We start from the raw sequence: 25,439 nt of genomic DNA on the forward strand, positions 1-25,439 counted from the left end.
GAAGATTGACTCAAAAGCCATCCCTGCAGGTCCACCCGGCTACGTGCAAGGAAGAAGAACCCGTACCCAGCCTGCAGCATTTCCACGGAGCAGGGCAAGTGCTCGCAGCCTCCGTGGAGGGAATCGTTCAGCCTGGTAGCGCTTCCTCCTGTTCTGCCACAGAGGAAGCTGGTCCAGTGGTTACTGCTGCATGGGAGAGATCCAGCTCTGCTTCTGCATCTAGGAGTGACGCTTTCTATTGGGCTGGTGGAATAATTGCTTTGTCAGTACTTTATTTAATATCTTTTTGAACTTATACAAGATAGTTCATGCCGGTGCCTGTGCATTTATGTAATGTTCTGTGCTAAGTATAATCTTACAGGGCAAAAAAAATACATTTAAATGATATTCCGTGTTCTCCTCCTCTTGCACACACAAACTTGGGTCCCTTAGTATAGGACCATAGAATCATTTAGGTTGGAAAAGACCCTTAAGATCATCAAGTCCATTAGTAACCATCGTGGAAAGTTTTTTATTCCTCTCAAGAGTTTCCTGCTATGATTTGTGATGATCAAGAGCCCTGTGAGAATTTGTTCCAGCTTGTATCAGCATCATTCAAGCCCATTTAACAGCTCTCTCTTCTTATGCAGTGAGTGTAGCTGTCACATCAGATCATATTTGTAGCTTGTGTCTGTGAATATGTGGAAAATTTCATCTCTGTTCAGTCATTTTCCTGGCAGAAAGCTAGAGTAGGGGCCCTTCAACCATTTCTCCTTTTCTGCTGTTCTGGGATGTATCTTGGAGCCAGGCTCCTTCTCAGCCATTGCTGCGGTTTGATGAGATGAGGACAGAATAAGGGGGACCTGAACTCATTCTGTAGTTCCTAAGTCACCTTTTCTGCCTTCTAAAAGATCTGTACAGTGAATTTTGTTGTGTGAATGTCAACAGATTCCCTGTCGCCAGGCAGGCGTGGAGAAGTGGAGCAGCCTTGCAGCAGCCCTCTGCCAGGAGAAGAGCAAAGGGGAGCCAGGCTCACATGAACTACACGGGTTTAGTTTTAACCCAGACTTCCTAGAAGTAGGCTGGATTAAGGAAATGGAGGGAAGGAAGGCAGGCTTGCTGCATGGATTCGGGTGGAGGTGCCTGGAAATCTGTCTTGGCTTGTGTCTGGGGCTTTGCTTATAGTGAGCTGAGGAATCTGTGTTGGTTGAGAAAGACTGAAGTCTCTGGATTAGTTTTATTGATAATATGTTTCTTTTTGGCCTTTTGCACTGGTTTTGTGGTTTCAGACTCACTGAACCTTCAAAAGGGTTAGCTGGTTTCCAGCAGCGGTGCCGAAGAGGCCTGGAACCGGGCAGCTCACTAATTTACTCCTGGGAGCAGGAGTAATTCATCTCCCTGACAGCGTGCTCTGATAAATGCCAGCAGGCTCCCTCCTCCCTCTCCCCGTTTGTTTACAGTTTGAGGTAAGGCAGCTGGCGAAGGGTAGTGCAGCGCTCGACAGAAACATTGCCACGCTCTGACCCGCGGAACTGGGCTGGTGCCGCTCTCTTCCCATCAAGCAAACTGGTGCTCTCCCTGGGCTCTCCCCTGAAGTTCAGGTCTGTGGGCTAAACCCGAGCTTTCAGGCTTGCACTCCTTGCTTGGAAGAAGCGTCCTTATAAACGGCACCAAACCTGGCCTTGAGGCAGATCTTGGAGCTCACCAAGGGGATGGAGACCGGTGTGATGTGGTCCAGTCCTGCTGGGTGCGTTCTGGGTCTGGTGACACGGTGTGTTGGCCAGTTAATTAGCCAGCTTGGCTAATCCTAGGGTGGTGGATCACTGGGGTCTTGCTCTCCCGTGCTGCGAGTGTATCTTGGGCAGTTGAAGGGACCAGGTACAGTGCTGAGCCATGGATGCACTGGTGGGGTTGTGTCAGCTGGGTGAGACAGCAGCATCACACTGCTCAACTGGAGGTTCCTCCATCCTGGTGTTTGTACCCTGGAAGAGAAACAAAGCAGGGCCTGCATGGAATTAGTGAGTGGCCCTTGAATTAGGGGGTGTCCAAACATTATGTTTTAAGAGTGGTTGAGTTACTGGGGAACCTGGAAGGAGGGAGGAGACAAATGAGGGAGATTTTTCTTCCAGAGAGGAAACAATAGAGGCTTGTGAGCATCCCTCTAACAATCCTGCTCTCACCCACAGATCCCAATACAGTTCCCTTTCCAACAGAAGCACATTTCCCCTTGCAGTGCCTTTCCCTTTGCTTTGCACTTTTGCAGAGGTGCTCCCTGCTCCTCTAAGCGTGGATGCCAGACATGGCTGTGGGGAGTTTATAACCTCTCACCCTCACTCAGACTGGGAGAAACCTCCCCTCCTCTGATCCTGGCCTTCTAAGTCCTGCCTTAATCTGCTTTTGTCAGGGCGGGGCATTTTGGCTAAAATAATCCATTTGACCCCAGACCTTTTATTCCTGACATTTTGCCCTCTGACCCCTTCACTCTCCCTGGGAAAAAACAGCATGGCTTTGGCTGCCCAAGGGCTGTTGCCTTGTCAGCGGCTGGTGTCATCCCTAATCCCAGGAACCGTTTCTGCCTCAGGGTCTCCTGCCCTTCCTTCTACACCCCAGCACGGCAGCCGCCCATCCCGAGAGCACATCTCAGGAGGGGCACGCTGCCAGCCTGCTGCCCTCGACTGGGTCTGGGACAGGGTGGTGGTGACTCTGAGGTCCCTGTGAGCTAAAATGAAGGGGAGGACGTTGTGTTTTGTTTTGGTTTTTTTTTTAATAAGCGTCACTAGAGTCTTTACAGTGCCGCAGGAGGTGATGTCCTCGCACTGCGTGGCAGTGGGGGAGTGGATTTGCTGCTTCCAGGTGGGATTTACAGTGAGAGTAAAAAACCACCCAGATAGGAGATTCAGGGGATACCCTGCTCTGCAGTGGGGGCTAATCTGAGAGCAGCTCCTTGGCTCAGCCACAAGTGATGGGCTGGGGGCATCCCTGCCCTCTCTGCTACATGGAAAGCAGCTTCTTGCCTCCTGTCTACCCCAGCACAGGGATCACACTTTGGGGGATGCACCAGCCACAGCTCTTGGGGAAAACTCAGAGAAAAGGAGCCTCTGAGAAGGGAACTCTGGGGGGACCAGACATTTCTAAAAGACAGAGGAGGGAGAGCCTGACTGTCTCCTCTCTATCGGCATGTGTTTAGCAGCCATCGCTTTGAGTGATGTTAACCAGAGCATGTTTTTGTAGCGTCCACGGTTTGGAAGTTCGGTCAGACCCTCCCTTTCCCTGGTTTTCTCTGTTAAAAACCAGTGGGGCAAGTGGTGAACGCTCGGGGGTCCTGGGCAGACGGAGGCAGAGGCAGGCCTTAGTGAAAGCAGTCGGGTATGGCTCTGCCACCCCTGGGGCGAGCGCAGAGGGTGCTCGGGCCAGCCCAAGCCACAGCTCCCTATCAAGAAGAGCCAGAGAATTTGGGGCTGAGGCTGGGAGGAGGGCAAGAGCATAGGGGAATTCCTCTCGTGCTTCTGGGCTAAGGTAGTGCTCTGCTCCCACCGTCTGGTTTGTGTTCAGGGCACGACGCGGCAGCCCCGGGTCCCTCGGGTGCAAGAAATGAGCAGTTGCTTGTGGCCATCCCGGCATTACTCACGGCTGCCTGGAAACACCCGCGGGTTTCGTCCACATTAACCCCTCAAGTGTACATGGGGGGAGAATGTCTTTTTTTCCTAGAAAAAAGGAAGGGACATCAGGGGAGCAAGAGTGACTTTTCTGTATCTCCTGCTTCCCAAAATCTGCTGAGGTTGGCCTTGTCCATGGCTGTCAGTCTGTCCACCTCCCCTCCCATCGCTCTGGGCAGTATCTGTCTGTCTGTCTGGCTGGCTGGCTGCATTAGAAACTGGAGGTGGAAGTCAGAAGTAGTTTGCTTTTGCGGAAGAGTGCTCCATAGTTTTTAAGCCTGATGGCAAAGGCTAGGCTGAGCTCCCCTTGACCTCATCCATAGATCTTGACTTAAAACCAATGGGATTTTGGTGTTCTGCTGGAACTGCTGGGTGGTGGGGCGGGATGAGAGGCATCTCCTTCCTCCCTGTGTAGGGTAGGCAGCCCCCTGGGGGCCCACCAGCCCAGATCTGGGGTTTTGGGTAGTGAGAGAAAGGGGACTTGCCGCAAAGGCCACATATTTTCCTCGTTGCCATGGTAACCAGCCCATTAAGGAGATGTAGATTAAGCCTCCCCAGCTGGTGTGTGTTCATCGGGCAGCCAAGGCCCCCCCCCACCTCCTCCTCCTCCTCCTCCTCTGGACCTTCCCGCTGGGAGCTGGAAGCTTTTTTGCAGCAGCCGGGGCAGGTGGTTGTGATTTTGGCAGGAATCTGGTGCGCAGACGGTGCCGCAGGCGACATTGGGAATGCGATGAGTGAAGCGAGCAGAGGTGTGGGACCCCTCACCCCACCCCACCCCAGCCCCTCTCAGGGTCAGCCTGAGCTGCTTCGCCCAGTGAGAAGCATTTCAGGGGTCTGCTCCAGGCTTGGGGCAGGCTCTGGAGCTTGGTATTGCCAGCGTGTGTTGAACCAGGGCTAAGCAGCTGCACTTTTTAGAAGCAGCACTCAGAAAAGAGATGCTAACCTGTTTTGGCTCATATTACACTATGTTTATAGTATTATTACTATAATGGAGCATATAACAGGGTGGTTGCCCAAGTGTCCTCACCAAGTCCTAGTCACAGGAACCACATTCCTTTCCAGTTGAAGACCCACCTAAAACAAAGCTTGTGAGTTCAAGGAGGTTCATGGACCTTCCCTGAATTCTCCCTGCAGAGCAGGATGGGCTGCTGCCTGGGCTTAGGCAAGGTGTTGAGTTCATATCGGGCAGTGCTTAGAGCAGCGTCCGTGCACAGCAGGAGGGACAGCATCAGGAGCTGTCTCTTTTGTCCCAACACAACCCTCCTTCCCCTCCCATGCGCCTGCTGTGCCTCAGGATTATTTTGTGGCTGCTCTGTGTGAGCAGAGGTGACCTTCACAGCCTGCGGTGAGGTGGGAGTGTTCACGGCACGGTCGCTGTTCGTGTGTGGTGGGACATGGAGGTGAGCTGTCCCCCCAGCCCTTCCCACCCTGCGATGGGCTGGTTCCCATGCATCTGTACCCCGGGATGTGGCCCTGTACCACGCTGTATGGGCCCCTCGTTGCCTCTGCTGCTGGGGCTCATCCCTACAAGCATAAGCCTCTCATGGTGTGCACAGGGTCTGGTCTAACACCTCCTGCCTTTTCCACAGCCCCATGCTCACGTACCGCGTAGATGCTGACAAGGGGTTCAACTTCTCCGTGGGTGACGATGCCTTTGTGTGCCAGAAGAAGAATCACTTCCAGGTCACGGTCTACATCGGCATGCTTGGAGATCCCAAGTATGTGAAGACCCCTGAGGGCCTGAAACCCTTAGAGTGCTTCTACCTGAAGCTGCACGGAGTGAAGGCAAGCGGGAGCTAAGGGCCAGTAGCCAGCAGGGAGAAGGGGTGCTTGGCAGACAGCTGGGATCAGGCAACACCACATCTTCATGTGCTAAGTTGTAGGGGAGTGTGTAGGAAAGTGCTGAAGGCCAGGACAAGGCAGATCTTGAAACATGAGTCCTAAGATGGACTCAATCACTGCCTGAGTGCAGGGCTGCCTCTCACTCAACTTCAACTCCGGAGGTATATAGGCACTTTGGGAAGATCCTCTCAACTGCCATCCCCTGCCAAGGGAGGCACCCATGCTTAGACAATGACCTCATTCAAGTTGGGTGTTGTAAGTCAGTTGTACCAAGCCATAGGAGGGCTGTACAGACAGCTGGCCCAAGCTGGGGAGAAGGAGGTGGGAAGGGGAAGGTCTCGGCATTCTGCTCTTTGTCACTTGCCCAAATCTTTCTTTCCAGCTAGAGGCCTTGAACCAGTCAATCAATATAGAGCAGTCGCAGTCTGACCGCAGCAAACGGCCCTTCAACCCTGTCACGTGAGTATTGCCCGGGGTACATTCATGTGGGGAAGTGCTGCTGGGGAATAAGCAATAGCAGAAAAGTGAGGGGAAAGGGGCTGAGTCGGAGGTCTTGGGATAGTAGCATGGGTGTCACCCTTTCTGGTTTTCTCCTCTGTTTCCAACAGCAAAGGTTTCCTCTTGTTACGTTCCCCACTCTGCTTTGTGCCCAGTTCATAGACCTGCCTTGGTGGAGCAGACAGGGAGATGGCCATTCCCCAGAGAACCTCCTCTCCAGCAGTGTCCTCACTCACCCTCTGTTTTCCCTTCCCCAGGGTCAACCTGCCTCCAGAGCAGGTCACCAAGGTCACCGTGGGAAGGCTGCACTTCAGCGAGACCACAGCCAACAACATGCGGAAGAAAGGCAAACCCAACCCAGACCAGAGGTGAGGAGCACAGACGCCTTCTCCAAGGCGTCCTGGGCACCCAGAGCCTGTGGATGTGCCAGTCCCCGGGCTGGGGAGTGTGGCTGGAGGGAGGGGGACATGAGGGACAGGTCCTGAATTGGCCACCCTTGCCTGTGTGGAGGAAAAGATGTGTCTGCTGTGGCCACAAGAAGAGTCTCCCCGACTCTGTAAGGGGCTGGGGACAGTGCCTGTGTCCCACAGCACAAGGAGAGGGGATGTGCCAAGCCCGCCGTGACAGGGAGCTCACCATGAGGGGAGGCAGGCTCAGCCCTTCCCAGCACAGGATGGCACCCTGACCTCTCTCTCCCCTCTTGGCAGGTATTTCATGCTCGTGGTAGCCTTGCAGGCACACGCGCAGAACCAGAACTACACGCTCGCAGCCCACATCTCCGAGCGCATCATTGTCAGAGTAAGTCCCTCTCTCCTCCCTCAGCCTCTGCAGGTGCCCCGCAGCCCTTTGCTGGATGTCCTGGGCAATCCTCCTGCCTTCCTCTGGATTTTCAGTGCCTTCTCCACCCAGCCTTTGCCTACGTTCTCCAGACCATCACTGCCTTGTTTGTAGCTGAACCTATCCGTATGTAGGTTCTGGCTCCAGCCTTTCCACACTTGCTTTGTCAGAGCAGCCTCAGGGCATGCAAGAACCTGTCGCAAGATAGCGAAGGCATCTCATTCTCCCCAGGCTGGACCAGTAGAGCGGTTGGGAGTGAGGAAACAGTGTTGTTGGGATTCTGCAGCAGGGAGAAGGCCTCCAAGTGCAGGAGGACTGGATGCCTTCCCAGGACAGCACCTTTTGCATGTGTGAAGGCAGCAGTGCTCAAATGTGGAGGAGCAGGAAGAAGTAGGCACCATCCCCGGGCTCTCCCGGAGCTCTGCGAGAGCGCTCAGCTCTGAGACATAAAAACAGGGGATAAAACACAAAAACAGAGAGCCCTCAGAGTCTGCAAACAAGGAAGCTAACAATGAATTATGCCGCCTCTGGCGTGCCCAGCACAGAGCTGCAGGGGATTACAGGCAGCCTGGACTGCCTCGTCTCAACCTGTGAGCGGGACACAGAACCACGACAACAGGGCAGAACCCCAGGATTTGGGACACAGGAGCAATAGCCTTGTCACTTGGTCTCCTGCTGTCCTGCGTGGTTCTGGTTGGGGTTGTTGGAACAGCTCTGATAGCTGGGCTAACAGACAGCTCAAGAAAGCAAGGATATTCCTTTAGGGAGAGGAACAGAGCAGGCATAGCCCTGGCTCCTGTGGAGAGAGGCTTGGGCAGGGCCGGCAGATGAATGTCCAGGCTGTCTCTGTAGTAAAAGCAGGCTGGGAACTGTTCCCGGGGCTGGCAGCGGATCCCTGCCCCTGCCCCTTTGCTTTGTGCTGCTGCAAAGCTCTGTCTCGCACCTCCGTGGCCTTGCTGGCTCTGCCCTGTCTGTCTGTCCTGCTGCCTGCTGTCCCTCCTGTGAGGCTGGGGCTGCCACCTCTTATCCTCAATGTCTTCTTAGGGTTGTAACTCAGTGTGCTGTGGGCTGGAGAGGGCACCCTTGCCAGGATCTCATGACCTGGACTGTTCATCCCCAAAACCCGCTCCAACTTCTCAGGGCACCTGGATGAACATGCCCCTATTTCAGCCAAGATCTCCACTGTCTCTGTTTCCCTTCTGTGGGGCAAGGACACCCCCACTCCTGGGTGCTTCTGCTTATGCCAAGCTTTGTCTCACAGCTGTTCCCCACTCACACTAATGGGGACAGCACACTGCCACAGTAGGGTGTCTGGCACTGTCCAAGCCACCGCAGCAGCTTGGAGCTCCCTGATGTCCATCTGTTGCCCATGGCCTCTCCTGCTATACAGTCCTTCTGCACCATGCCTGGAGGGATGGGTCTCTGGAGCTCTCCTGAGGTCTGGATGGGTCTCTGGAGCTCTCCTGAAGTCCAGATGGGTCTCTGGAGCTCTCCTGACATCCTCTCTCTGTCCACACCTCAGAGTTCCTCCGCTCAGCAGCACTGCAGTGTTTCTCTCCCCGGTTTAACTACTGCTGCTTTTCAGTCCCCGCATTCCTGTCTCTCCCCAGGCCTCCAACCCCGGCCAGTTTGAGAGTGACAGCGACGTGCTCTGGCAGCGGGCACAGCTCCCCGATACTGTTTTTCACCACGGCCGGGTTGGCATCAATACGGACCGCCCCGATGAAGCCCTCGTGGTCCATGGCAATGTGAAGGTCATGGGTTCACTGATGCACCCTTCAGACATCCGGGTGAAGGAGGACATCCAGGAGGTAAGACCCCAGCAAACCAGGGTAGGCTTGGGGTGATCAGGGATCTGAAGAGGCAGCACAGAAATTGTGAGTGTCCTTGTGAGCCTGATTTTGACATAGTCCTTATGGGCAACCTTACTGATCAGATGGGAAGTGCCTTAGAAATCTGTCTGTCCCTAACACAGCCTGTCCACCATGTCTTAGGGAATATTGACTCTTCCACTATTAGCCAGAACTAGCAAACGCAGAAGTTACAAACCTGGAAACAGATGAGTATATCCAATAGCACACTGGGGCTTGCCAGAGCCTGGGTGAGAGGCTCAGCTCTGCTCTGAAGTCCTCTCAGCTGGCTGTGCCTGTCCGGAAAAGCTAGGTGCAATCATGCCTCGTATTTATGAGAACTGCCCTGTGCCTGATTCCACAACGGGACTCAGTCTTCTCTTGGCTTCACTACCCAAGGAACTCTTCCAGTGACAAAAAGTGGAGATTAACCGAGTGCAAATGCTTTTTGTCTTACTAGCTGCTCTGAGCAGGGTTCAGCGCTGTCCCATGAAGTGCTGTCTTGGGGTTTTCTGCTCGGCATCAGAGTCAGGGGAATTTAAGAAGCAACACCCCGCTTAGGAGTTCTGTGTGTGTCTGTTTTGTCCCAGGTGGACACCACAGAGCAGCTGAAGAGGATCTCCCGTATGCGGCTAGTACACTACAACTACAAGCCCGAGTTTGCGGCCACAGTGGGCATCGACAACACCTCCGAGACAGGTAGGGGCCCTGCATCACACCACGCTGACCTGCTTGTGTCTGCAGCGCTGGACCTCGTGCTCTGCAGCCTACAACGGCGTTTCATTCATGGTGCCAAGCACCACAGCTCTGCCCAGGCGTGGGGTGGGAGAGAGGGGGGCCTCTCACCACCTGAAGTTTAGGCACTGAATGGAATTCCCTCTTTAGTGAGCAGGAGAGAAGATGGTACTTGTCACAGGTGGCTTATAGGGCTTCTGTGGTAAGGCTTGCAAAGAACAAAAATACAAGAATTGCAGCTGTCACTAATGTCACTGCTAGTATGGGCTGCAACGGGGTTGTACAGCCCTTGTGTCATCTCCAGAGAACAAGATCCCTGCCAACAACTGCGTGGGCCAGAGAAAGATCTGTGGCAGGAGGAGCCTTGCCCAGACCCCCTTGACCCACTGTGCTGTTTCCACACAGGCGTCATTGCTCAGGAGGTAAAGGAGATCCTCCCTGAAGCTGTGAAGGACACTGGGGACCTGGTCTTTTCCAATGGGAAGACCCTTGAGAACTTCCTGGTGGTGAACAAGGTCAGTGGCAGCCAGGAGGGGTGGGGAGGCTGAGGAGGCCATTGAACTTGGCTCAAGGGAGTTGTGGAGCTGCAAATGGAAGACACAAATTGTGATGTCTGGGAAATGTTTCTAAACCAACACCACCTGTATGAGTTTCAGACTTGGCTGATCTTTCAGGTGTCAGGAGCAGCCCTGGGTGGACGGCAGACATCAGCAGGGAGGAACTAGCCTGGTGTTGGTGAAAGTTGGCAGCATCTCCCTCAGGAAGGGTTCCTTATTAGCAGCCTCCTGTAGGGAGGCTCTTAGTCATAATCTCTCCTTTCTAGATAAGATAAGGTGGTTATGTCGAGATAACCCAGAGCACCTGGCTGCCTGACCTCTCCGTAACCTGTGACAGCCTGTTTGCTACTCTGGGCATCAATGGGACAGCCTCCCATAGCACACACTGAGGGGATAGCCTCCAAAAGCTGCCAGATCTCTCCTCCATCACTCTGTCCAGAGTAGGAACGGCCAAAACTAACCTTAGTGCTTTGTTTCTCCTTTGTGGAAGACTAAATCCCTGCAGTTACATCACCAGGTAGCAGTAGCTGTGAGCGTGACCTTTGCTGTCTCACCTACACACGGCCAGGCCACGGTGTCCGAGATCCTCTGAGCATAGCGCTGGACTGGGACACCAGTGAGATGTTTTGCCTCAGGGAGCTCTGTGTGGGGAAGTGGAGTGGCAGAGCCCACGGGTGGATAAGGGGTGGGGGTGACACCACAGTGTCGGCAGCAGCACGTGGGATGCGGCTGCAGCTGTGCCGAGGGAATGCTGTGCCTTTACCCAGGGGCTGAAGGAGGAAGGTTGCTCTCCAGAGGATTCTAGATTTGGGCTCTCCATTGGTCTGGATCAACTGTCTGGTGGATAATGCTGCAGAATAAGTCCAGCAGCTTGCACCGTAAAGCAAGAAACAGACTTGGAGAGCTGAGGAGGGGCAGAGAAGGGGTAGATGGGGATCATTGCTCACCTGATTTCACCGAGGGCTCCTGATGAAGATGAGGACTTTGTGTCTGTCCTTTATGACAGAGGAGGACTCTTTGGATTAGCACCAGTGGGAGACCACAGCGATCCTGCACCAACATTTATTGGTTTGGTTGGGTTTGGAGGATATCTCTTGTTCTTGCATCCAGGGGCTGTAGAGATCTAGATGTGCCATGTTGGATGATTGCCTACCCCCAGAGCTGGGTGTCGTGTAGACCTTCCCCTGGGGCAGGGCATGGGAGGACAGTCAGGGTGGCCAGATCATTGGGAGACATAGTGCCTCCACGTGCTAGGCCACTCAGACCGCCGAGCTGTTCCCTGGCAGGAGCGCATCTTCATGGAGAACGTGGGAGCCGTGAAGGAGCTCTGCAAACTGACAGACAACCTGGAGACCCGCATCGATGAGCTGGAGAGATGGAGTCACAAGTTGGCCAAGCTCAAGCGGCTGGACAGCATGAAGTCAACCGTGAGCTCTGGGGCATTCAGGTATGGGTACACTGCGGGCACGGGAGCCAGAAGGGACGTCTCCTTTTGAGCCCTGAGTGACAGCTCAGTTTGGGAAAGGGGAGATGGGGAGGGCTGGTGGGGTGTTGGCCATTCTTGTTTGGCCTGGGGTAAATTCAGGCAGCTGAGATTGAGGAAACAAGTCTGGCGTACGCATTCCAACAGCCTGCTCTTAGGCCAGCCCAAAAAAACCCAGTGTGAAATTGCCTCCATGTTTCCCAAGAGTGAGCAGCTTTCTCAGAGCAAAGAGTTTCTCAGGCTTCCCAAATTGTTGTACTGACCCTGGTCAACTTATGCTGGTTTTGGGGCAGAATTTAGACTCTCTGGGCAATGGACCAGCAATGCACCTACCCCTGAGCAGATGAAGTGACAAAGGTTTGAGACTGTCACAACACACAGTGATTTCTCCCCTACCAGAGAATCACATTTTTGCCTGGGAATTGCTTCGAGTGCTGTCCCTGCACAGCTCAGCTCCGTTCCTCCTTTCTCCTTGCAGCCAAACGGGAAGCCAGTTCAGCCGTGCGGGAAGCGTACCCCACAAAAAGAGACCCCACAAAGTAGCCAGCAAGGTAAGGGACCACTCCCAAAGGAGCAGTGCTGGGCCAGGGAAGGTGGCCTGTCTAAAAATGGTTGTCTGCATGGTGCTCGTGTGTTTTCTTACACACGCCACAGAGGGAGAGACCCTGTCTGCTCCCGTTTCCATGATCTCTCCTTCCTCTTTGTCCATCCCTAATGAAGACATTATTTGGCTTCTGCTCTGTGGGGTTCAGGGATTGTTGGGGAGCAGGAGGAGAGCTTGGGCTGGGCTGGGTGAGATCTGTGCGAGGAGCAGAGCAGTAAGGAGTCCTGAGCTGATCTTGGGGTTTTCCTCTCACAGTCACCGTCGGTTGTCGCGGAACAGGCCTGCATCAGCCAGCGCTTCCTGCAAGGCACCATCATCGCCCTGGTCATCATCATGGCATTCAGGTGAGACCCGGGCTGCTGCTTCTCCACTGTCTCTCTCCAGTTCAGTCGTTTGGCCCACGCCATGCGTGGGGCTGTGGATCTACAGCTTCTTTCATGGGCTGAAACCCCTTGGAAGCGGATCAGTACCACGACACGTCCCCCTGCCACCTGCCCATCCTCAGCCTGCACCTCTCTCTTTCTTCCCAGTGTGGTGTCCATGTCCACGCTCTACGTGCTGAGCTTGCGCAGTGAAGAGGACCTTGTGGATATCGATGGGTGGGTAATTCTGGGCTACGGGGTGGGGGGGGAGGGATGTGGTGACTGTGGGGGAGTCTGAAGAGCAAAAAGCAGATGCTGTGGGGTTGTCGAGCACGGTTCCAGTGATGCAAGCTGTCAAACACATCCACACATCCAAGTCTGATGTCAGTTAAATTATCTGGAGCAAGAAGTGAGGAACGGAGGAAAAGGAAATACCCTGTTGTTTGGCTGCTCACATATCCACTCGTGGCCAATCTGAACGATCCTCGGATGCCTCTTCAGCTGGACTAAACCAGCATCGTCCCTCTGAGTGCAGTGGGGCTGGGCCAGTCTGCACTAGGCAAGAGTTTTCCTCTGCAAACAGTGTCCTTAGTGTGGAGAGAGCATTGAGGGACCCGCCCTGGCCCGGCTGGCGTGCACACGGGCAGCCTGTGCTGGGTATTCAGTTTTGGCTCACTTCACTCCTTTGGGAGCTCATGTTACCAGATAATGAGTCTCTTTTTCTCTCTCTCTTCTCCCTGTCCTATTTCTCTCCCTCCTGTTCTGGTTACATCTCTCATCCAACACATTTTCTTTCCACCTTGTCTTTAATTTTCCCATTCTTCTCTTTTCATTTCCATTATTTTCCATATCCTCCTTCATTCCCCGCTGTCCTCCTCATCTTCTACCGATCTGCCTTTTCTTCCCATCTCCCTTCACTGTCCTGTAGCTCTTTTGCTGTGCCCACTGACTGTCTCCTGGCCCTCTTTCGGCACAGGGGTCCTGGGGTCCCGGTCGCTCTATGTCCACGGTATGTTACTGTTTCATATTACTGTTATTTAATTGCTGCACCCCTTCTCTCAATTCCTCTTCTTGCTTCCATTTGCACCACAGAAGACCAAGAATCTTAAGCAAAATTGAAAGCAAAGTAAGGGATATGAACATACTTCCACAAGTGGGACTCCAGGAGGAAGGATTATGGACCCCATCAGGAAGAAGAAATTAGGATTAGGAGATTGAAGAACCAATTAATCAAAGGCTAAATAAAGATATTACATACTGCAGGTAGAGCAGGAGCAGACAGTCTGCAAGGAGTGCAGGGAGTATGTGAAAACAATGAAGTATTTAAGAATTAGCCAAAGAGATGTTCCTACCCTCTCTTCATATGTGAGTAGCTTTATTGTGGAGGGTCATGCTCAAGTACGGGACATTTTACTGTGCAAAAGAAGGACAGAAAAAAACCCCTAAACTATTTATTTTCATAAGCCATCACCACTGGGAATGTTTGGAAAGGTATTGCCAGAGTTACTTATTAGGTACAGACCTGTAAAGCACCTCAATTATTGGGATCTGTGGGGCTGCTGCAAAATACTTCTCTTGAAAACAGGCCCTGCCTGTCTATCAGCACCCCTTGAACAAAACACTGCATAAAGAGCGGTGGAAGGCACAGTTAATTTGTTCTTTTAAGAACTCCACACATCCGAGTGTTTCACGGGAAACTATTAAAAAAGTAATTGCTTGTGGGATGCAAGATAAAGCCATGTGTGGGAAGAGTTGATGAGGCAGTGGAGGAACATGAGGGATAGGGGTAGGTTTTGGGCTGGGGTGAAGGTTAGCTCCAGACGCTGGTGCCCACATTCCCTCCAGGAGACCAGCGTTGCGTCTCCTTTCACCAGAAAAATAAATACATGTAGTAAGGTAAGTTTTGTAGGTGACAAAGTGGTATTTTGATTTCTCTAAATGAGCGAAAACTCCATTTATCTTTGAGAAATCTTGAGCTATGCTAAAAGGACAGGCAAGACGTGGGTCCAGGACAAGCAAAATGTGGGACAGATAAAGCTGAACTGCTCTTATGCCTGGACAGGGACAGGACAGGTAAAATCTTGAACATATTTGGTAGGAGCTCAGAAAAATTTCTGCTCAGTGGGCAGCCACAGTCTGTGAAGGCAAGAGCCTTGGTTTATCCCATATCTGTAGGCAGTAACTGGTGCCCAGAAGTGGTGTTACTCTGGGCTCCTGTGCAGACACAGGAGAAAAACAGCACCAGGCAGCAGTTCCTCCCCTTTCACATGTGCCTATGTTGTGCTCAGCTTAGATCTTAGTAGCTTCAGTGAAACAGCTGAAATTACATAGGATAGATCTGGGTGGGATAGTGTGTATTTCTGAAAAACAAAGTGAGGAACAGTTTGTCTCCGAGAGATAAGGGGCACCTCCCTTAGGGAATGGTGAGTGCTTGGAGCCCATTACGGCCTAACGTGCCAAAACCAGAGCACAGAAATCCACCCTGGAGATCACTGTTGGAAATCAAGTCCACTGAGTAGACCCTGTTCCACAGTGAGCATCGAGGGAGCATTGCCGGTGTCCTCTGAACCAGCTGGGACTCATCCCTGCCAGGCGTGGGGCTGCCACACCATCTGCTGTGGCATTTCCTAGCTCTCCTGGCTGTCTTCACAGCTCGTGTGCCTCTCTCCTGCCTTCCCTTTCCCACATCACTCCAGTCCATGCTCCTCCTCACCCTTGCGCTCTCCACGTCTGCTCTTGCTCCATCTACCTGGTCCCATCACCCCACTCACTGCTACAGCCGCTTCTCTCTTAATGTACAAGCGACACAGTTGGCCCCACATGGCAGAGGGTTTTCACCATATTTTCCTGCACTTCAGGTCAAGCCAGAACTTTGATAAAACACAGATGGTGCAATCCACAGCTGCATCAGACGGACCCAGCCGCAGGACCCCCACGTACCACGGTAGGTCACAGCGGGGCAGAGATGCATGGTGATGGGTTGTGGTGCAAAATGATGAACACAGCTGCTCTTCTGTGCCAAGGGCTTGCTGGTATTGTGCTGCCTTCATTCTGGGAGGTCCTAGGGCTCTAGTTTTGTGGAAGGGATGCTGGGAGCACTTGGTACTGTTCCTCTTAGATGCCTCTCCCCTTGACTTGCTCCACGTGTCCCTGCTGTTTGTCCTGCAGTCACAGAGGACACGCATGACTTAGTCTCCAGCTTACCTGGTCACAGCGTGCTAGCCTGCTTCAGCCCACCGTGTTTCTCCACGTGCTGCTCCGCTGCTCCCACCAATGTCTCCTCTGTTGCCCTCTCTGAGACCAGCCCCACTCACGCCACGAACCGGACAGGTAATTACCAGCCCGGGCACCCAGGAGGTGCTGGGACACCACCGAGGTCTGTCTCACCACGGCATCACCTCAGATCCCCAGCCCCATCTCAACTCTGCACGTTAAAAAAGGACATGCAGCCTCCCCCCTTCAAAACATGCTGGGCTTCCTCCGCACCTGCTGCCTGGGTTGAGTCCTGCTTGAGCAGGCAGCTGGTATGGTTCAGACCTCCGTGATCTTGCTGTCGGGGGTAAGTGAGGGCTGGAAGGTCTTTGGAGCTGCCTGCTTTGCTAGCACGGAGTCCGACCTCATTCCCGTTTGCTTCAAGCAGGGTTCTGACAGGCCAGGAGGTGCACTGCCTCTCGGCTGCCCGAGCAGGGCTCTTGCAAGCTCGCTTGCTCCATCGTCATCGCTGTTGCAGGAGGAACAGCACCTCAGGCAGTCACACCCCTGGAGTCATGCTTTAACCTTGCCTTAGACACCGTGCCCTACCCAAGCACAGGGCTCTGCCCCTCTTGGCCCCCCACAGCCTGCTCTAGCTTCCCTTCTCTGCCAGGATCCCACCGGCCCCTCAGGCATGTGGGAAGCCTCAGCTGCACACATCAGGGGTAATACAGGGGGATGACATGGTGACAGGACAAAGCCAGAGCTGGTAGCTCCTCTCTCTGTGCTGACCTCGGAGGGTGGGAGCGCTGCCAGCCTCTCTCAGCACAACCTTCCTCTCCCTTTTCTTCGCAGAGCAAAGTCAGACCTCGCTCCTGCCGGTGACAAATATCAAAGCCAAATCCAGGGGCATCACGGGGAAAGCGACCTCCTATACCAAGTGGCCAAAGACGCCTGACAGGTCTCAGAGCTTCGGCAGCCCCAATGCCAGCCCCTCCTCCCCCTTCACCCACATCCAGGCCAAATCCAAGTACATCTCCAACCTCTCGCTCTCCCGCAGCAACTCCCCGCTGGGGCAGACCCGGCAGCAGCGCAGCATCAAGCAGCCGGTGAGCGAGTGGCCCCGCACGGAGGATCCCGGCACGGATGGTAGGTGGATTTTATCTTCTTCCCTCCCTGCAGCGGCACCGTGGTCCTGGGGTACCCTCAACCATCTCATCTATCCTGCACAGCTCTCCCTGCGTCCCCGTCCTGCAGCTTGTTTGCCCCCAGATCTCCCACATTCAACCTCCAGCCCTGCCCTTCCTCCCCCACGCTGCCCTACGCTTTCTGGCCATATTAACCAGTGGCCACTTCAATTAGGAGGCTGCCGAACCGGCATCTCCGTTCTTACCCCCATCTCGGCTTGCTCAGCCATTTCTAAATCACAACTAGAGGAAGAAACACATAGAATCAGTCGCGCTGGCAGCAGTGAGAAAGGAGTGTCGATGCCCAGCCACTGGCACAGCCCAGGGCACCCCTTTTCCTGGCTCTCCATGCCTGGACATGGTGTTAGCGCAGTCTGGCAGCAATCTGCCCCCGCTCTCTGGTGCCAGGGTGATGAGGAAAGTGCCAGGCGTCCCTCCCAGCCCTTCTCTCTCAGGGTTCCCCAGCTGCCACCCCTTTTGCTGTTCCTAAAGAGCCTGTTCTCCCACCCCTTCGCAGGGCCAAGCCCAGTGCTGCACTCCGTCCGGATCGTGGAGATCAATCTGGCCATCCAGTCCCAGCACTGCGCAGCCGCCGAGGCGTGCAGGTGAGCGAGGCAAGGCCGACTGCCAGCGCTTCGGGGGAAGCAGCAGATGGGCAGCTCTTGCAGCTTTGGGCTGTTTTCTGCCATCACCCCGAGGCAGCCCGTGCTGCTCCTCGGGCAGAGGAGCTGGGGCTCCAAGTCCTTCACTCAGAGTGCGTGAAGATTCAGTGGTGATCCTTGGGAAGCCCTCCCCTCTAAAGTCTCAGCCCAACGGAGACTTTGGGTCCTGTCCTGGCCAGCTCGCAGCTGCCTGAAATACCGTGGTGAGGTCTTAATGCTCTCTCTGTGCCCCTAGGACTGGAAACTTCACCTATCGCATCCCCGTCAACCAGCTCACAGCAGTGAACACCAACCTGACCCTGGAGATGAAGTAAGTGGGCAGGGCTCATCTCTTAAGCGTTTTGGGACCCCTGAAGTCAGCTGGATACTGTGCCACGTGGCCACAGTGTCTCCTGCTTGAGCTGGGAAAGAGACAGGAGGGTCTGACTGTGTCCTGTCTCCCCAGCTCCTCCTTCGCTGTGTCCATCTCCCTTTGTGGCCTCGTGTCCAGCAACCCCTGCCAAGATGCTGCGAGCACAAACGGCTCCACCAACGCCACAGACGCACAGGTAGGGAGGGAGGGAGGGAGGGAGGCTGCGGCTCACAAAATCCACATGTGTTGTGTCATCCCAGCACAACACCCATCCCTCCAGGAGGGACTGCAGGAGCCTGGCCAGGGTGGCACAGGAGTTGCTGGAGGGAATTCGTGTTCCAGCGTAGCCATACTCTGCACTGGCTAATGTCTGTGGCCCTCAGACATCCCTGCAACCCCGACAGGGAGGTGTTTGTAAACCTGACACATGTGGTCACTCATGAAATCATCCCACCCGATCCCCTGGGACTAGGGGGGAAAAGACCAGGTCATTATCTGCCGTAACACATCCTAACAAAATCCTGTCAGGGGGATTTTGCAGGTCAGCGAGAGCAGAGTCTGCATCAGACCCTTCTTACCCTTGAGTGCCCCCTTGCCCCTCCGTCCAGCTCAGTTGCTGACCTCGGAGAGGTTGCTCCTCCACTCGACAGCACAGGGTTGTGTGGTTCCTTCCCGGTGTGGCCCAGGAGAACATCCCAATGCTCAGCCCCCATCTCATCCTAGCTATTTTTGGTTTCTTCCCCAGGAAACAACGCACCGTTGGCCTCTCGTGATGATGTCTTTCCAGGAGTTTACCTACCACTTCAGAGTAGCACAGCCTGTGAGTACCAGCAGCTGCTTTGTCCCTCCTCTTGTCCAGGGCTGAGCGGAAGGAGAGCGATGGGACCGTGGCAGGTTCCTCCATCCACAGCCCTCTCCATCGTGGCTGTCGCCTTCTACAGTTACATGGGTAGTGGGGGGTATGATTTTTCTCTGCCCCAGCACATAATTCAGGCACAATTCCCCCCTTGGAGCATGCATGCTACCCCTCTCTAAGCTCTTTTTCTCACTCTCTCACAGGGCCGAGCCAACTGCAGCACTGCTCCCGAGCAGATGGGACACCTTTTCACTGACTATTATTTTCAGTTTTACTGGCTCTGTGAGTGAGTCCTGGCAGCACCAGTGCCCTCTGGTTGGGGAGAGGAGGGGGACTGGTGACACTGGGGAGACTCCTGTACACCTTCCTCCACTAGCCCCCAGCCCCACCTTCCCCCCGTCTCCCGCGTGGGGCGTGGAGCTGGTTTGGTTGTGGCTGGTGACGCCGACACTGAAGCACAAGCACACGCGGAACATAGGACCTAAAGCCCCAGGAACGCAACCAGCCTTGGGGTAGCTCCTGGGCTCACCTCGCACCGACTCCCACCATCCCACGCCGCCCCGACCATCTCTCTCCTTCCCTTCCGGGGACGCTCGTGTCCTCCGTCACTTCTCCCTCCCTTTGCAACACTGGATTTGAAAGCATTACACTGGACTGGACGTGGACGGGTCTGCCACCTCCCAGAGTGCGGCTGGGAGCTCCATCCCGTACTGGCCCAGCTCTACCACGTCAGTTCTTCACAACACTGGAATTGCTCAACACTGGAGCCCTTTCCAAGAGCGAAACGCTGGAGTTTGGCCTGGAAAGGAAGGCTGTGCCTGGACGTACTGGAAGTCGTACGTACACTGGAGTTGCTGTTCCTTCTAGTTGGCCCAGGGCCGTCCCCCACAGCCCCACTCCACAGAGCCCCGGACCCACAAACGGACTGTCCTCTGTGGACAACAAGAGAAGGTGCAGCTTCAACGTTAGCCCTGTCTGTTCCCTTCCTCACTGTACTCTTAACTTTCACCATATCCAGCTCTGGATGGATAAACTGAAGAACCCCACTAAAGATGCTGCTGAGGCTGTGCCCAGGCCAAACCCTGTGTGGGGATAATTGCCATCAACCCATGGGAGAAAAATCACCCTGACTCACCTGCATTAAGCCTCATGGGACCCGGGTTATTTTGGTTGATCTTTTTTCTTTTTTTTTTTTTTTTTCATTTGGCAGCAGCATGTGGCCTCTCGCAGCGTATGTGGAGCTGCCCGGTCAGCTCTCAAGTCAACACGCCACCTCTGTGCAGAGGTGTGGAAGAGAGATCACTGGCAAAGCCCGGTGCGCCCTGCAGAGCAAGGCCGAGGCGCTGGGGACGCGTGACGTGGCTTCACAGCCCCCTCCCCAGGCCAGCAGATCTCTGCCAGGCACTGAAGAGGCTGATCCTCTTCCACAAAGAGGGGGACGGCAGTGACCGCGGGCCCTCGCTGTCACTGCTCTCAGAAAGCAGTTATGTTGGAGTGTATTTTGGGTATTTTACTGTTACAAGTTCTTAACTTGCTAAACTACTGAATTTATTATTTTTTTTTTTTAAGCCGTATAAAAATGGGTCTCTCGATTCTATCCCTATTGAGCTACGTGTGTCTTGCATAAGAAACCAAAGGGGGCCACTGCTAAGCTCCACGTTAAGGCTTGACTGCTACGGCAGTGCTGGAACACATCAGACTGACCGACCAGCACGTGTATCCTCCTCCCCGTCCTGCTCCAGCACCTCTTGCTAAAAAGGAGAGACCGGCATTCCCCAAGGCTGAGCCACCGCCAGGCTCTTACGCCCGAGATAACAAGTTTCTCGAAGAAAACAGCAGCCACGGCTGGGGAAGGGCGGTGAGGGGGAAACGCCACCCCACTCCTCCTGCAGCACGCTCGAAAGCTGGCTTCAAAAAGAAGAGCACACCTTGCCCTTCACAGCCCCGTCACCGGGTGGAGGAGACTTGAACCAAACTGGTTTTGGGAAACTGCATCAGGCTCCAGCTGCTGCCTTTTGCTGCTTTCAGCGGAGACAGATGCAGAGATCCCTTTGCCAGCTGCAGGCCGTGGTGTTACGAGCACCGAGGAGGAGTGTGTGGCTGGCTCTGCTGCTCCGGAGAAACAAGCTGCAAAGATTTTTTTTTTTTTTTTTTTTTAATCCAGATAGAGGGATGGCTCCTGCACGAATCTTGTGGGACCCTCCGCAGCCTTCTCGCCCCAGCCTGGGGCATGGTTTGATCTCCTGTTGCCCATCTCAGAACTTCTCAGCTTGTCCCAGCAAAGCAGCCGCAGCCCTGCAGTTCCTTGCGAGGTGGCTAGGAGCAGGCATGTCTGCCACCAAAGGCTCTTTCTTTGTAGGGCGGCTTCAAGGCCAGGTCTTCATTCCCCCTGTACACCCACAGGCAGCAAACACTCACCTACACACCGGTGATGCTCTCCAGTTATTAAAATGTACTGGGCAGGCAGGAACCAGAGGGCGAGCAGGGCAGCCAAGCAGCAGCAAAGCTAGGGGATTACCCTGAAAAAAAGCAAGAGGTCCCAAGGCTTGGGAGTGCTGGTTGCGAGCAGGTCAGCCCCACGCTCAGCAGGATTCTCTGTCTCTGCCTGCAGCCAGGAAGGAAATGCTCCACTGGCGCTCTGTAGCTCAGGGCTCTTCCCTCCACCTGCCCTGAGCTTTTTTGTATGGCCTTAAACTGGGAAGTTACTTTCTTGTGGCAGCTTTTATTCTCCTCTTGGCAATCAGTGGCCCAGTCTGACAAGTCCTTAATTCAGGCGAGTGATGTCCCGTGCTCTTCGAGGTCTGCTCAGCTGAGAGGTAGCCACCTCAGAGCTGCTCTTTCCCCTTGTATTCTTGAGCTGGGCTAAATCCCCGTGTGCTCGTTTAGCCCCCCTGCAGAGGTAACGGGTGGTGTTTCGAGGGCCAGAGCTGAAAGCATTGCCTGCAATCCTGCCCCCACCCCCCCACTGGCGGTCCTGGCTGAGGTCAGCCGAGCCCTGCTGTGGGGAAAGCCACTCCTGGAGGGGAGGAATCAATCAATCGCCAGAAACGCGCTAGCAGCAGCGGCCCCAGAGGAGATGGAGTCTCTCAGGTATCCCTGCGACGCTTCACCGTGGGGCTCACGAGGGCCCCCCATGCAAACCAAGTGCCTAAGGGCTATGGGAACGTCTCTAGTGCCTTTTTTCTGCTAAGGGGACAGCACGAGGGGACAGCGGTTTCCCACGCGTGTGTAAAATGCTGCGTGCCTTGAAAACGGTGGCCAGATAGGAACTGAGATGAGGCAGCACCTGAAGAGCAAAGGCCGGCCCTACCCAGGTCCAGCTGTTTCACGGCAGCGCAGCACCAGGCTGACAGGAATCCCTCCTATCATCAAGAGAGCAGAGGGAGTCAGAATGCAGTTTTTAGCAACTTATACCACAAATAATACCTTTTGTCTTAAAGTATATCCCAAAGCGCATGCCAGTTCCAGCAGCTGCTGCGCAGCAAGGCAGAAACGAGCTCAAAAGGGGGTCGTAATTAATTAAAGGGTCAGGGGATTGGCTTCTAAGCCTGCAGAAACAGCTGTTTGCATAGACACCTTCCCCCCCCCAAAAGGTGCCTCTGCCCTAACTGAAGACGCGCTCCCCCATCCCCAATCAGTAACGAGAGAGTTAACAATCAGGCCTTTCCCTGCGTGAGACGGAGGGAAGCTCTGAGCCGATGTCTCCAGCCATACAGCTCGGGGAAAAAAAAACCCTCTTTTTCCGCTGGAAATGAGACGCTTCATCTCTCTAGACATTCTTGGCAGGAAGGAAGATAAGTGCGGAAACGAGGCCACTTGCCAAAGTTTGGCTGTTTCGGAGTTTGTTTCAAAAGCAACTTCACAAACATTCTGTCCTACTGTTAGAGCTTAAAGCCTGTAAATAGAGACTATGCCATCACTGCAAGAATTAAGAAAAAAAAAAAAAGTAAAGCACTAATTTGTTTGGTTTAAATGTTGCTGTCACAGCTTTAATCACTGTATATTGCCAGCAAGTTTGTAGAGTTGCATTCTTAGCAGGTATTATTGATTATTGGTTTTTATTTGTGGGGAACAAGCGTGGTTTCCCTCCTTTCTTTCTGATTTATATTTATATTTTGCTGAATTTGAGTGCTGAGTCTCCGGATTCCCCACTTTTTTTTTTTTTGTTTGGCTTATTTAGACTTTGTTTTATGCTGGAGGAAAATATGCCCATATAAATAAATATATAAATACTGCTTTGTACCCAAGGATGGCTCCTGGTGCATTCCTCCCTTGCTGTGAAATAACAGTCTTTCTGCTCAGGAGCTATAAAACCACCTCCCACAAGAACAGAACAACCCCACCTGTGTCATTAATCAGAGGGAGTTTCCAGAGGTGCCCATGCAGGGTCCAGTCAGGGTCAAAAAAGCTCACTGCTGTGCAGCATGCTTTTGAATTGGTATTTGAAAAAAAAAAAAAAAAAAAAAGCTCTCGTTGATCATACCTCAGAGGTGAGGGCCAGATCCAGAGGCATCCGAGAGCAGCTGCAGAGGGAAAGCTTCCTTCCCAAGCAGGAAATTAAGGCTTAAAATCTGTAAGCCACCTACCGAATTTCTGATTTGGACATCTAATTGCTTTGAAATCTGGGCTACAAAGTCAAAGCTCCCTATAAAAACAGCACACCATAAATAAACTCTTCTTTTATAGGATAGTTAATTCACTACTTACAGGCCCATCCAGCCACAAGAATATTCTGTCCTGTACTTCTCAAGCATTCCTCCCAAGACCTCCCTCCCCACAACCGCAGCCTGTGGTGCCCCCCAGCCAAGCATTACTCTCGCTTTGGTCCAGTGTGGCACCCGGGGATCCCTGGCCTGAGCCATTTCACCCACACCAAACTCTACGTCCACCATTGGCTCTATTTCTAGCGCGGGGGGGTCCCCAACATGCATTGCCGAGGGTAAGCGAAGCCTCCCTCCACTTTGCGAGGGGCCACGAGCACTGCTGAGCCACAAAGCTGCTGGCTTGGGGTAAGACTGGGCACAGCCTGCCAGAAAAGAGAGGATGCGATGGTAATGGAGGTGGAGGGATACAAAAGCAGGCTCGGGGGGAAGCAGGAAGCATTTATTTTCTAAAATCTAGCAGTACTAGGGCGCAAGGTAGAACTGAAACACTTCTGGGCGTACAGCTGTGGAAATCTATGATAAACACTGGGTATCTGAAAGACAAACCATGAGCCCAAAGGCAGACGCATCACAGAGCCAGTTTTATTCAGGTTGGGTTTGCTGGGCTGGCAGAAGTGACTCGACAGGAGCACAGTCCATGTCTGATCCGGGATTTGTTGTCGAAGTATAAAAGAAATATAAAAAGAGTTTCCGCAGGGCTTCGCACCTGGAGCCAAAGGAGAGATGGAGGAGGTCGGCGAGACAGGGCTTCGCAGGACCAGCCTCTGCTGCACCCGAAGTTGCAGCGCAGAGGAGAACACGCAGCACACGTGACTCCCTCCTGCCTCGAGCGGGGATGAGCGCCCGTTCTGCCCAGTTATTGTGGCCACGAGCCCAATTATTGTGGCCACGAGCCCAGTTACCGTGGCCACAGACACACCCTCCAGCTAAGTTACCCAACAGATGCTTTGCAGCTCGGAGGAACTGTGATGCTTAAGCCCCAAAGCTGCTGCTGGGCTGAGGGGACAGCCTTTTGTACAGCTTAACTTTGCACCCCGGAGGAAAATGGGTTTTGTAAAGCTCAGCTGCTGCAGGGTTTGTTTCCAGGTCACTCCCCCGTGACACATGCAGAGCGACTTACATCCCTCGGGGTTCACGCGGCGCTGGCGGTGCTCCTCAGACGTAGATACCGACCCAAAGCAGCAGGAAGAGGACGCCGAAGCCCATGAAGAGCGAGGCCACCAGTGAGATCAACAGCTCCTTGTAGATGTCCCGCGTGTACTTGGTAGAAGTCACCTCGTAGCTGCAGCCCCAGGGGTCAAGGTGAAAACGGAGAGAGAGTGAAGTGAGGAAACCCCCCCCCGCCCACTGCCCTGCACCCCCTCACCCCCCACCTCCCCAGCCCAGGGATACACGAAAAACCAGGCGGTGAAAAACATGCCGATGGCCAGCAGCACCACGGTGAGGTGCGGGAAGACAGCCGGGTTCACCGGGCTGGTGTATCGGCTCATCGCCTCCAGCTCCTGTGGGGAGAGGGTGAAGGTGAGCGGCACAGCCGGGAACGGATCCTGATCCTGCTCCCAGCCCCAATACCAGCTCCGATCCCAATCCAGATCCTGATCCTGGCCCCAATCCCAATCCAGATCCCAGCGCCAGCTCTGATTCAGATCCTGATCCCAGCTCCGGGCCCTATCCCTGCCCCGATCCCAATCCAGATCCCAGCTCCGGCCCCAACCCTGATCCCGATGCCAGCCTTGATCCCAATCCAGAGCCTGATCCCGGCTCCAGCCCCGACCTTGATCCTGGCTCCGATCCCAATCCAGATCCCGGCTCCGGCCCCGATCCCAGCCTTGATTCCAATCCAGATCCAGATCCCGGCTCCGGCCCCGATCCCAGCCTTGATTCCAATCCAGATCCTGATCCCGGCTCCGATCCAGATCCTGGCTCCAGACCCAATCTCGCTCCAAATCCCGATCCCGTCTCCGGCCCCGATCCCGCTCCCTCTCCCGACCCCGGCCCGCTCCCTCCCCTTCTCCTCTTCTCCCCTCTCCCTCTCACCATGACTCTCGGTTCCCGGTTCCCGCTCCGACACGTCGCCCCAGCCCCAGCTGCGACCCGCCGGAAGCGGAAGAGGAGCGGGGTAC

At 54.2% G+C, this 25,439-nt stretch overlaps 2 protein-coding genes across 8 annotated transcripts in view; one reads left to right on the forward strand and one right to left on the reverse strand.

Moving 5' to 3' along the window:
- The window catches only part of MYRF (myelin regulatory factor), a 65,684-nt gene extending 43,100 nt beyond the window's left edge, over positions 1–22,584 (forward strand). For 5 of the 7 annotated variants that reach the window (XM_042785381.1, XM_042785383.1, XM_042785382.1 and 2 more), the window contains 20 exons: positions 5,225–5,420; positions 5,860–5,936; positions 6,233–6,343; positions 6,683–6,773; positions 8,423–8,623; positions 9,253–9,361; positions 9,803–9,912; positions 11,241–11,401; positions 11,916–11,988; positions 12,297–12,385; positions 12,572–12,640; positions 13,332–13,412; positions 15,262–15,347; positions 15,572–15,733; positions 16,451–16,744; positions 17,300–17,387; positions 17,680–17,754; positions 17,890–17,992; positions 18,542–18,616; positions 18,856–22,584. In XM_042785381.1, coding sequence (XP_042641315.1) covers positions 5,225–5,420; positions 5,860–5,936; positions 6,233–6,343; positions 6,683–6,773; positions 8,423–8,623; positions 9,253–9,361; positions 9,803–9,912; positions 11,241–11,401; positions 11,916–11,988; positions 12,297–12,385; positions 12,572–12,640; positions 13,332–13,412; positions 15,262–15,347; positions 15,572–15,733; positions 16,451–16,744; positions 17,300–17,387; positions 17,680–17,754; positions 17,890–17,992; positions 18,542–18,616; positions 18,856–18,942 — 2,338 coding nt within the window. In that variant the 3' untranslated portion in view covers positions 18,943–22,584. The remainder of the gene's footprint in view (positions 1–5,224; positions 5,421–5,859; positions 5,937–6,232; positions 6,344–6,682; positions 6,774–8,422; positions 8,624–9,252; positions 9,362–9,802; positions 9,913–11,240; positions 11,402–11,915; positions 11,989–12,296; positions 12,386–12,571; positions 12,641–13,331; positions 13,413–15,261; positions 15,348–15,571; positions 15,734–16,450; positions 16,745–17,299; positions 17,388–17,679; positions 17,755–17,889; positions 17,993–18,541; positions 18,617–18,855) is intronic. The other 2 variants (XM_042785385.1, XM_042785384.1) reach the window with 2 other exon arrangements.
- A 1,291-nt stretch (positions 22,585–23,875) lies between these two features.
- On the reverse strand, positions 23,876–25,438 carry TMEM258 (transmembrane protein 258). Its single transcript, XM_032993993.2, has 4 exons — positions 25,354–25,438; positions 24,709–24,818; positions 24,437–24,598; positions 23,876–24,022 (listed from the first exon to the last, which is right to left on the reverse strand). Exons 1-3 carry the CDS (start codon positions 25,354–25,356, stop codon positions 24,472–24,474), a joined length of 240 nt encoding a protein of 79 aa, XP_032849884.1. The 5' UTR covers positions 25,357–25,438; the 3' UTR covers positions 23,876–24,022; positions 24,437–24,471.
- Position 25,439: the final 1 nt, after the last annotated feature.

Source organism: Tyto alba, unplaced genomic scaffold, assembly GCF_018691265.1.
Source record: "Tyto alba isolate M040663 unplaced genomic scaffold, T.alba_DEE_v4.0 Super-Scaffold_8, whole genome shotgun sequence".
NCBI classification, from domain to species: Eukaryota; Metazoa; Chordata; class Aves; order Strigiformes; family Tytonidae; genus Tyto; species Tyto alba.

What these genes read in the sequence shown, in the direction of transcription:
- TMEM258 (XM_032993993.2), bottom strand. An exon ending in TTCACCGCCTGGTTTTTCGT is followed by an intron (nt 24,599 to 24,708) that starts GTATCCCTGGGC and finishes CTGGGGCTGCAG; the next exon opens with CTACGAGGTGACTTCTACCA.